At 38.7% G+C, this 12019-nt stretch overlaps 1 protein-coding gene across 1 annotated transcript in view; it reads left to right on the forward strand.

Moving 5' to 3' along the window:
• Nucleotides 1-10503: 10503 nt before the first annotated feature.
• Nucleotides 10504-12019, forward strand: part of LOC131535844 (uncharacterized) — an 11689-nt gene continuing 10173 nt past the window's right edge. Inside the window, exons 1-2 of the mRNA XM_058768349.1 lie at nucleotides 10504-10570; nucleotides 10961-11281. Of these exons, the coding sequence (XP_058624332.1) occupies nucleotides 10504-10570; nucleotides 10961-11281 (388 nt within the window). The remainder of the gene's footprint in view (nucleotides 10571-10960; nucleotides 11282-12019) is intronic.

Raw genomic sequence — 12019 nt, forward strand, 5'->3', positions numbered from 1 at the left:
AGGACACTCAGATGACCCCCAGAGATATATCCCCAGATATATCAACCAAAAATAACAAAATAACTAAAATATAATAAAATACCTAACTACATAATACTACTATTGTTAGAAATTGCAACAAAATTAAAATAGAAATATAAACTTTTGAACTGTGGGTTTCGTCTGGTCAGAGGAGAACTGGCCCCCGACTGAGCCTGGTTTCTCCCAAGGTTTTTTTTTCTCCATTCTGTCTCGGAGGGAGTTTTGGTTCCTTGCCGCTGTCACCTCTGGCTTGCTCAGTTGGGGACACTTAATTTCTAGCGATTATCGCCGATTTGATTGCACAGATACTATTTAAACTAAACTGAGCTAGACAATGGCATCTCTGAATTCAATAATGAAATGCCTTTAACTGAAAATTGAGTGTTTAATCTTATCATTATACATTACTGACACTCTATCCTCCAATTTGATACTGTTAAGTGCTTTGACACAATCTGTATTGTAAAAGCGCTATATAAATAAAGGTGACTTGACTTGACTTACCTGTATTAATGGCATCTGTTTGAACTCGTTATCAGTATAAAAGACACCTGTCCACAACCTCAAACAGTCCAACTCCAAACTCCACCATGGCCAAGACCAAAGAGCTGTCAAAGGACACCAGAAACACAATTGTAGACCTGCATCAGGCTGGGAAGACTGAATCTGCAATAGGTAAGCAGCTTGGTGTGAAGAAATCAACTGTGGGAGCAATTATTGGAAAATGGAAGACATACAAGACCACTGATAATCTCCCTCGATCTGGGGCTCCACGCAAGATCTCACCCCGTGGGGTCAAAATGATCACAAGAACTGTGAGCAAAATCCCAGAACCACACGGGGGACCTAGTGAATGACCTGCAGAGAGCTGGGACCAAAGTAACAAAGGCTACCATCAGTAACACACTGCGCCGCCAGGGACTCAAATCCTGCAGCGCCAGACGTGTCCCCCTGCTTAAGCCAGTACATGTCCGGCCCGTCTGAAGTTTGCTAGAGAGCATTTGGATGATCCAGAAGAGGATTGGGAGAATGTCATATGGTCAGATGAAACCAAAATAGAACTTTTGGGTAAAAACTCAACTTGTCGTGTTTGGAGGAGAAAGAATGCGGAGTTGCATCCAAAGAACAGCATACCTACTGTGAAGCATGGGGGTGGAAACATCATGCTTTGGGGCTGTTTTTCTGCAAAGGGACCAGGACGACTGATCCGTGTAAATGAAAGAATGAATGGGGCCATGTATCGTGAGATTTTGAGTGAAAACCTCCTTCCTTCAGCAAGGGCATTGATCCCAAACACACCGCCCGGGCAACGAAGGAGTGGCTTCGTAAGAAGCATTTCAAGGTCCTGGAGTGGCCTAGCCAGTCTCCAGATCTTAAACCCGCTGTTGCCCAGCGACAGCCCCAAAACATTACTGCTCTAGAGGAGATCTGCATGGAGGAATGGGCCAAAATAGCAGCAACAGTGTGTGAAAACCTTGTGAAGACTTACAGAAAACGTTTGACCTCTGTCATTGCCAACAAAGGGTATATAACAAAGTATTGAGATGAAATTTTGTTATTGACCAAATACTTATTTTACACCATAATTTGAAAATAAATTCTTTAAAAATCCTACAATGTGATTTTCTGGATTTTTTTTCTCATTTTGTCTCTCACAGTTGAGGTATACCTATGATGAACATTACAGGCCTCTCTCATCTTTTTAAGTGGGAGAACTTGCACAATTGGTGACTGACTGAATACTTTTTTGCCCCACTGTATGTGATATTAGTAATTTTCAGTACTATTTAGGGCAGATAGTGTGGATAGTATGCACACTGGGACACAGGGTTAAATTACGTTTGAGTGTTAATTGAGAGCTGAAGTGTTTGTTATTCAGTGTTTTTTATTATAATTCTGGTAAAGTACACTACCCGTCAAAAGTTTTTGAACACTAAGATTTGTAATGTTTTTTAAAGAAGTCTCTTCTGCTCACCAAGCCTGCATTTATTTGATACAAAATACAGTAAAACTTTGAAATATCTTTACTATTTAAGATGACTGTTTTCTATGTGTTCAGCAAAGTTCAGAAGAACAGCATTAATCTTTGGATCTTTCTATTCATCAAAGAATCCTGAAAAAAAATGTACTCAACTGTTTTAAATATTGATAATAATAATAATAATAATCAGAAATGTTTCTTGAGCAGCAAATCAGCATATTATATTGATTTCTGAAGATCATGTGACGCTGAAGACTGCAGTAATGATGCTGAAAATACAGCTGCGCATCACAGAAATAAATTACAGTTTAACAGATATTCACATAGAAAACAGCTGTTTTAAATAGTAAAAATATTTCACGATATTACCGTTTTTGCTGTACTTTGGATCAAATAAATGCAGGCTTGATGAACAGAAGAGACTTCTTTAAAAACATGAAAAATCTTACTCTTCAAAAACTTTTGTCTAGTAGAGTATGTTTTGGGACTTTAACGCAGAGCGAAGTTTAAAATGTAAAGATATGGTATTACGAGAAATATTAAGTCTTGAAAATCGAATAGAATTGATTCCTCTCCTTTAATATCGTTTAACAGTAGAATACCTTTTTTAGCTCAAGATGGCTGCAGAAATGGTTGTCGACCAGAAAGCAAATTCAGATTGTGCCATATAAGAGAGCTTTATTGCCAAGTATGGATTCTGTTTGGAGTATGTTTACAAGGAACTGGATGTTTTGTAATATGTAAATATCCTGCTCTTCTTCTGCAAAGCAGATCATTGAGTCAGCCCTCATTTCCACATTTAGCTTTTGTTGTGTAACACAGGAAGATTTGTGACCCAATACTCTAATTCCACACATCTTCTTTCTAATGTTGTCATACGTGTGCAATACTGTCTTTGTTCCTTAATAAACCCCTGATAGATGCCCATAACACACCATAGATGGAGTCTTGGTTTAATCTGATAAATTCAGCCAGTCTTCGTTTCGTAACTCCATCATCATCAGCAGCACCTGTGTGTTCAATAATAGAGTTAGAGTTAAGTTTGTATAGAATTGTCACCCCCTTCTTCTTAGAAATATAACTTGATGATACTAAGGGAATATAACGCCTGCTAGCAGTGAAGTGGGTTTCTTGAAGAAACGCTATAGTGATCTTCTTTCAGAGCAGAAATCTGAAACCAGAGTGCGTCTAATAGAATTTAACCCTCTAACATTAAGAGATATATATGTATGTTAACCGTAGTCTGTAGTGGAAGAATTCACGCAGAATAGTGCACGACGTATGAAACAGCTTGTTGAACATGAATATCTGTTCAGGGTCCAGTTTTACGCTGGGTTTCACTTTCATTTCCCTGATAGCAGCTTGTGAGTTTCAGAGCGCTTGATTGCTATTTTTATTTTGTAAATTAGCAGAAAACCATCTCTACTACTGCAGTGCTTTATCACTATTTTTAAATAAATTTATAGTTCTGAATCATTTTGTCATGTGACAACAATATTTTGTTTCAGGTGATGCAACTGCTATAATAAAGCCTGTATCATAGAATAGTAACTTGTCATTCTGTTTTTATTTTGTAGATGTTTGTTGAATAACTAGGCACAGTTATTCAACAAAACCATGGTTAATTTTCGTAAGGGACAAACCCAGCTGTATAGAAAAGATCAGTTCTGTCTTGGCAAGGTTGAGCTGAAGGTGATGGTCTTTCGTCCAGCTAGAGATGTCACTCAGACAGGCTGCAATGCGAGCAGCTACCGTCGGATCATCTGGTAGGAATGAGAGGTAGAGTTGAGTGTCATCAGAACAGCAGTGATAAGAGAAGCCATGCTTCTGAATGACCGATCCTAATAACGACATGTAGATGGAGAAGAGCAGTGGTCCAGAGGTTGGCATCCTCTGAGGGGTTGGCATCATCTCTTCTCAGGTGTTTGGTCATCTCAGATCATTTAAGGGTTGGATCCAGACTGAAGCTTGTGTAAGACAGAGATCAACAGTTGTGTGTGGGTTCAGATGCCAGTTTCTCTTCTTTCTTTGATAACTTGTGCGGTCAAACAGACTGAGTTCTCACAGCCAACAATAGCATGTTTCCAAACCTCAACAGTGAGATTAGCGCTCTGAAAATATTATAAAGTAACGTCACATGTGGCCAAGTATAATAACCCATACTCAGAATTTGTGCTCTCATTTAACCCATCATACACACACACACACACACACACACTAGGGGTTGCATCGACTAGTCGACTTTAATGCTCTGCCATGGCGCTTGAAGCTTGACGTCGACTAGTCGCTGGTCCTGTAGAGGGCGCAACAGGATAAGAAATCTCTGAAGAACTTCCACATTTCCGCTCCGTTTCCAAACAATTAAAATGACAAATAAATGCATACTCTGAAAGCGCTCCACAAGATGTGTGATTATATTACTGGATGCTCGAAATTGAACGGGAGAATGCACATTAAACAGCTTATAGTACAGGTCAGTTAATCTCCATTCTAATATAATGCACTGCTGCTCTGTGACGCACACACACAGGCTTCAGACAGTAGCGCGCACAGAATATTTCAGCGCAGAAATGTATTGTCAACACTGTTCTGTGAATTCTCAATAAAATAGCTTAGAAACTGAAAAATTCAAGCATATATTTCTTAATAACTAAATCCCACAGCTTCACTACTAGTAGAGAGTCGCTGCCAGATAGAATTAATTCACACATGCAATTGCTCTCACTAATGCATTCATGTGAATGTAATCTACTGTGCTGCTTTATTTGCATCTGATTTAGAACGAGCAGAAATCTGTGAGAAATATAACGACCCAAAGACAAAAGAACTGATAAAAATGAGCTGGAGAATATTATTGGGCATCCAATCTTTTACATTTTTAACACACTGTTAGCTTAGATAATTTAGAAGTTTCATCTGGTCTTGTTGAGATATATAGTTGAGTATCATCAGCATAACAATGGAAACTAATCCTGTATTTTCTAATAATATAACCAAGGGGCAACATGTATATTGAAAATAGCAGAGGACCTAGGACAGATCCTTGCGGTACTCCACACTTTACTGCTGATAATTGAGATGAAAATAACAAACCAATTCCGCATCGTATTCTAAAGTGATCAAGGGTTTAGGATGTTCTGATTCAGCAGGTAATCAATGACGCACATCTGAGTCAACGAGAAAAAACACGAACTTGAACACAGCCAGTGGCTGTCATGATGAGTGCTTGAATTCAGATGAATCACTTCATTCACTCTAGTGCTGTATATAAACCACCAGATCCAGATTTTTTTAATGTAGGGTCTTTAATTTTCCTTTCAGTAATAGTGAAGCTGTAAGGGTTTCACCGGCGGATCAGGCTGCAGAAAAAATCTTGAATCACTTGACAAGTAAAATTACTTCAGATATTGAGTCTTGTTTTCTAAAAATAATGATCTAAATGTCCTTAGTTTTTGCTTAAAACAAGCAAAAATATCTGCCAGAGGGGTAAGAATCTTAATTCAAAGGCTAAACAAGATCATTTTTCTTGCCCCATTAGCAGATATGTTTGCTTGTTTTAAGCAAAAACTAACAAAATTTGTTTTTATTTATTTTTATAAAACAAGACTTAATATCTTAAGTAATTTTACTTGTCAAGTAAATGCATCTTGATTCAAGAACGTTTAGATATTTATACTAGAAAACAAGACCAAAATCCTAAGTAATAAAATCATGTTTTGCAGTGTGATATCTGCAGAACTGCTATTTGCTGATATCTGAGTTACTGTCAGTGGATCTTTCTCACAGAAGCATATACTGTACAGTGAGAGACTTGAATGAATCGTGATGATTCAGACCAACAGCGCCACCAGCTGGACACGAATGATAACTAAATATATTTTGCAGTTGTATTTTTCCCTAATTTATTTTCATTTACAGGATTCAACTAGGGTTTTTTGTGCATTTATGCAGTATTCAGATGTAAGGCATGAGTTTAGCAGTTATTAGAGCAGAAACGTCAGGAAGTCACAGACGGACTGATGAATTTGCTTTTATTTAGAGCAGGGGTAGGCAACGTCGGTCCTGCCGATGTCCTGCAGAGTTTAGCTCCAACCCTCACCTGCCTGTAGCCCTAGTTATTCTGAAGACCTTGATTAGCTTGTTCAGGTGTGTTTGATTAGGGTTGGAAACTCTGCAGGACAGCGGCACTCCAGGACCGACGCTGCCTGCCCCTGATTTAGAGTATTACAGAAACACAACGGCTCTGCTCATGTCTTCAGTGTTATCAGCAGACAAACAGATCATGAGTGTGTGTGTGTGTGCGCGCGCGTGTGTGTGTGTGCGCGCGTGTGTGTGTGTGTGTGTCTGTGTGTGTGTGTGTGTGTGTCTGTCTGTGTGTGTGTGTGTGTGTGTGTGTGTGTGTGTGTGTGTGTGTGTGTGTGTGTGTGTGTGTGTGTGAGATGGGTTAAATGAGAGCACAAATTCTGAGTATGGGTTATTATACTTGGCCACACGTCACGTCACTTTATAATATTTTCAGAGCGCTGATCTCACTCTTGAGGTTTGGAAACATGTTATTGTTGGCTGTTTGTTTGACGCACAGGCTATTAAAGAAAGAAGAGGAGCTGCATCTGAAGCCAAACACAGCTGTTGATCTCTGAACCCAGTTTGGACTGATGGCTGTGAATTCTCACACATTCACGGAGCGTTTACATGACTAAAAATGGTGACATCATATGCATGCATATATTCAAACATCAGCAACTACTGGGCTGGGATGCATGATACAGTGTTTTTAGTCATTTTCAGTCATGGATCTGTGTGAAGAACATTGCTGTCTGTGTGCAAATATTTTCAAAAATGCAAAGGAAAAACTGTTTTTCTGTTTTTAGCGTATCGTTGTCGTGTAAATTCCCGCTCAGATGCCAGTTCCTCTTCTTTCTTTCTGGTTTCTTTAATAACCTGTGTGGTCAAACTAACTGCGTGTGTTGTGATATGATTATATTTAGTGTTGCACAAAAGTCTCGACTCCTTGAAAAGTCTTATCGGCTCCATTCAGAGTCTGAGTCCCAGTGTTCATTTACTGTGGAAACTGCTCCTCTGTGTAACTGAGCATGTTCCTGTGGGCTGTACTCTCAGTGTGACATGTTTCTGCAGTATTTTCAGAGCTGTGATCTCACTGTTGTTACTGTGATCATCTCTGAACCCAGATCAGATCAGACTGATGATGGCTGTGAATCTGCTCTTCATGTGATTGTCTGTCTGAACACCGGAAGCTGATGAGCAGAGGAGGAGCTGATGATGTTAAAGAGAGAAAGACTGACAGAAAGAGAAGATGCTGATGAGTGTGATCTGTGTCTGCTGGGACTGATCTTTCTCTCTTCACTTCTCACAGGTAAAGAAATCTGTCTTCTCTCTACAAGACATTTAGTTTAATTATTCTGAGAAAGAGTTCATTTCAACATAAAGAACATACTGGATCCCACATAGCAATTTTTCTCTGGCCCAGCTCCAGCCCACACAATCAGCTTTTGCTTGGCCCACATACCGCAATGACTTACGGTCCTAGTGTGGACCAGGTCTGGATTCCAGACAAGGGCCACACATGGGCCAGAACTGGCCCAAGTCTCAGCCAAGTTAATTACCCATAACTGGCCCTGAATTGGGCCAGTTCTGGCCCATGTGTGGCCCTTGTCTGGAATCCAGACCTGGTCCACACTAGGACCGTAAGTCATTGCGGTATGTGGGCCAAGCAAAAGCTGATTGTGTGGGCTGGAGCTGGGCCAGAGAAAAATTGCTATGTGGGATCTGAGGTCCTGTATGACCATACCCGTATGACCATAGCTGGCCCTGTTCCGGTCCTATACGCTGGACCAGATGGGTTCCACATGTCAGCCTCAACAAAACCATAACCAAGCCACTTGATACACACCCCTCCTAGATGAATAGTCACAACAACGACAAAATATTCGGAACAAATATTTAATCATGTTTAATCAGCAAACCAAGTTGAATGAATCTCACACCTAACATACAGTATTGTCAGTTCACACTTTCACAAAAACTATAAAAACATGCTTATTTGTTTTGCTTGGTCAGTGTGTTCACCCTGTTGGTGTATGGCAGTGTGAATTGGCTTTTAGGTGCTTTGGAATACAAAACAAAAAACAGTAAAATAAATATATTTGTTTAATGTTCACGCAATTAACACAAAATTCTTAAATAAGGTAGTTTCTCTATTTTTGCAGTATTCAAGTGTTCATGTCCCTGAATAATATCTGCATGAACCTAAGTCTGAAGAGTACACATAATATCTAGTAGACAGCAATCCTTGTGAGTGAGAAGTCTGGGGTGGAGGCTGGATCTGGAACTGACTTCTGTCCAGGTTATCCGTCTTCACGAACTGCCCTGAAACACAATTCAAACAAACAATGTAGTGTGAGGCTCTTACATTCACAATGCTCATTTTTGGCCTCGGGGGTGAAGTGTGCAGAAAATTCTGCTGGACTGAAATTTAGTATTTGGTGAACAGTCTTCAAGAGTGCAAATAATATTTTAAGTTTTAAGTATCTTTCAGGCTCGCGTGAGGTTTCCACGAGCAACAAAGACTGCTTGAACAAAAATTTCACTACATTTAAAGTTTAGAAAATAATATACAGACCGTTACAGGTTGAAGTAAGGTACGCGTTCACATTACTGGTTCTGTCTTACCGTTATTAATTTTAATTTCAAAGAACTTTTTTATTATCATCTGTGTCTTTTTTTGAATTATGATTGACCCCTCTGTAGGTTGTTGTATATGAAGTGTCCTCAGAGCAGAGTTAAACAAGATGGCCTTGTAGGACATACAGGAACCCAGACAGCAACATAGTGTTAATATTCCAAAAAATATATCAAATAAATATCAAATATTTCCCAGACAGCAACATAGTGTAGATCCGCCCACATCGGGCCCGCGTGAAATCCATGCGGGCCAGATGTGGGCCGGATCTGACACTGCTTGCTAATATTTGATATTTATTTGATATATTTTTTGGAATATTTGACAAACTTTTGAATGTTTGAGGTTTTACTTACTAGTCATATGGTTCATGGTGCTTTGGAGATGTTCTTCGACATAGCCAACAAATGTAGTATTCAATGTCAGGATTATTAGAAATAAACAAACTACAGGAGAGGTGAAATGCAATAATAATAATAATAATAATAATAATAATAATATACAAAACATATAAAAATCTTAAGATACCAGAATTCATATTTTTAGGTTTTACAGATGCATGATGATATAGTTGAAATATATTGTGAAAAATTCATATAAAGTTATTTAATAAGACTTCTCAGATCACCTGTGTTTCCTGTATTTCTGTCAGCAGCTCACATTACAAATTGTTTTGTAACTTCCCCTGTTTTAGGTATTTTTTTCTGACGCTCCTGAAATCATAGTACAATTGATCAATATTTGTTTGCAATGAAAGTTCAAAATGTGTTTGAAATAGTTTCAGCCCATTAGTTCATGTAAGTGACGTCACCGATTGACCCCACAGTGCAGACTTTTAGGTTAAATTAATTAGCTTATAGTGACTTCCATTTATCTATTGACAAAGTATCAACAAAACATTTACAAAACTATCAGAGCCGCTCATCTACACATAAAAGGTGCTTAAAAGCTCAAACGTTCATTAATAAGAGCTCAAATGTATAAGTTAGCTTACCTCTAATTGTTAGCCTCTATAGTTAACGGTTGTGATGCTAACGGTCTTTTTGAAGACACTAAACCACTCCTGTAAAGTAAAGATTCAACAGAAACGTGTCAGTAACATGTAAGAAAGTGTCAGGAACAGTTGTATGTATTATTTGTGTAACTTTAGGGACTAAACTTACCTGAAAGCAGTGAAAACAGCAGAGAGACAGCTTCTCGCTACTTGTCAGCTGAGTGAGTTGACGCGCTGTTACCATGGTAACCTCCTCCGCTCCAGTTTAAATGTGATTTGAATGCTCAACGCGCGCGCTCATTGGTCGTCCACACGAACGTTCAAAACAGCAGCTTTTCCTGCACTGTTATCTCCGCCTACTTGAAACTTTGTCAGGCTTCTGATTGGCCAGCATGGCCTAAAACACATCAAAGTTACGCATTTACATAAATAGTACAAAAGTCAAATAAAATGTCCTGAAATTTCATCATGTATTGTTTAGTAGGCCTACATCAAACTGTAAATTGAATGAGAATATGAAAGCAGTGAATGCAAAACATTGTTTGAAGTCAGTTGCATATAAATAAAACAACAGGATATACTATTCTATAATATAACATATAATATAATATCATATGGGGCATGAATATAATTTCACATGCAAACACAATTAAACACAATACGAGCTTTATGTTATGCATTTTAAAAATATATTTTCAAAATGTATTTCAATATATTTAACAGTGTTTCACATATATGTGAATATATTACCTTTCTGTATGGGAAAACATTGGGATTTTAGTCAAAAATATTTGAAATGGATTTTAAATGTGGGTCAAGATCGGCAATACTGATGTGGCTCACATATCTACATCTGACATCTGGCCCATGTCTTGTGTGCCGTCTTAAACCCGGTACCATCTCTGCCAAACCCGGGCCATGTTTGGCCCACATGCTGTATGCCAGTGCCGGATGAATGCCAGCTGTGCCAGATGCATGCCAAGCCTGGGCCAAATTTGTTTGCTGACTGGGATTATTCCTGAATGAACTAAAACTAGACCGTTTCACTCTCAAACATCTGATGCTGAATTATCTTCATATCAAGAGTGTGTTTGTGATTTCAGCAGCTCTCTGATAAAGAAAAATAGCTTCTTCTGGAGAGTGTGTTGTTCACATTAAGTGAGGAAACAACACTGTATGATCTGAATCTTCTGCTTTTCATGCTGCTGTGTTATCATTTATTAATATATAATATGATGATCACTCAGATGTTCTTGTGTTTCAGGTTCCAGTGAAGTGAATGATGCTCATGTGTTCATCAGTTCTGGTCAAAATGTCCGTCTGTCCTGTAATAATGCTATTCATGACTGCAAATCAACTACATGGATCTATAACAGATTCAGTCATTCAGCAGCAGTTGAACTGATTGGTTTAGGGATAAAGAAGAAGGACACAGAGAGACATGAGAGACTGAGTCTGGGGTCTGACTGCTCTCTGAACATCAACAACATCACAGAAGAAGATTATGGACTTTACAGCTGCAGACAATATGTGAATAAACAAAAACAAGGAACTGATGCTCGTGTGTATCTGCATGTTCTTCATGGTATTTTTGTGATTATGTGGTCAATTGAAACAATACTTCATTTAAACTCTCATGATGACTGAATAGTCTGTGATTTGTGTTTCAGTCTCTTCATCATCATCATCTTCATCATCCTCACAGACTGAGATCAGTGCAGGCCGCTCTGTGACTCTCTTCTGTCAGCTGTATTCTCTTGCTGGAGTCTCTTGTGATGATTGGATCCGTTCTGAGGGAATTGAGCTGTTCTGGGTGAATCAGGCTGGTGTTAAACTGAAGATATCAGACTCCAGATATCAGATATCAGCATCAGATCACTGTAACATCACTCTGACTACAACACTCCTGAATGAAGATCACAACAGAGAGTGGAGATGCAGTGTTACTCACAGAGATCGAGTCCAGAGCTCAGTCACATATACTGTCAAGAGTTCAGGTCAGAAAACAATCTCATGATCAGTTACTGAAGAGTCTCTGTTAGATCTGATAATATAATGATGCTAGAGTTATCTTGTGTGTTTACTAATTAAAACATGATAATCATATTCTACAGTTTGATTAATCTGAACTAACATTCATCTTCACAGCTCGAGATGATCCAGCGTCACCAGTGATTCTAGTCCACAACACAAAATCAACTACAACGACACCAATAACTTCTACACAAGGTACAGACAAACAATGATCTTTCACTGTTCTGAGTTTCACTGGATCCTCTCTTGTTCATGTTAACAAATGCATGTAATCACTTACATTTAAATC

The sequence above is a fragment of the Onychostoma macrolepis genome, chromosome 03 (assembly GCF_012432095.1).
Source record: "Onychostoma macrolepis isolate SWU-2019 chromosome 03, ASM1243209v1, whole genome shotgun sequence".
NCBI lineage: Eukaryota > Metazoa > Chordata > Actinopteri > Cypriniformes > Cyprinidae > Onychostoma > Onychostoma macrolepis.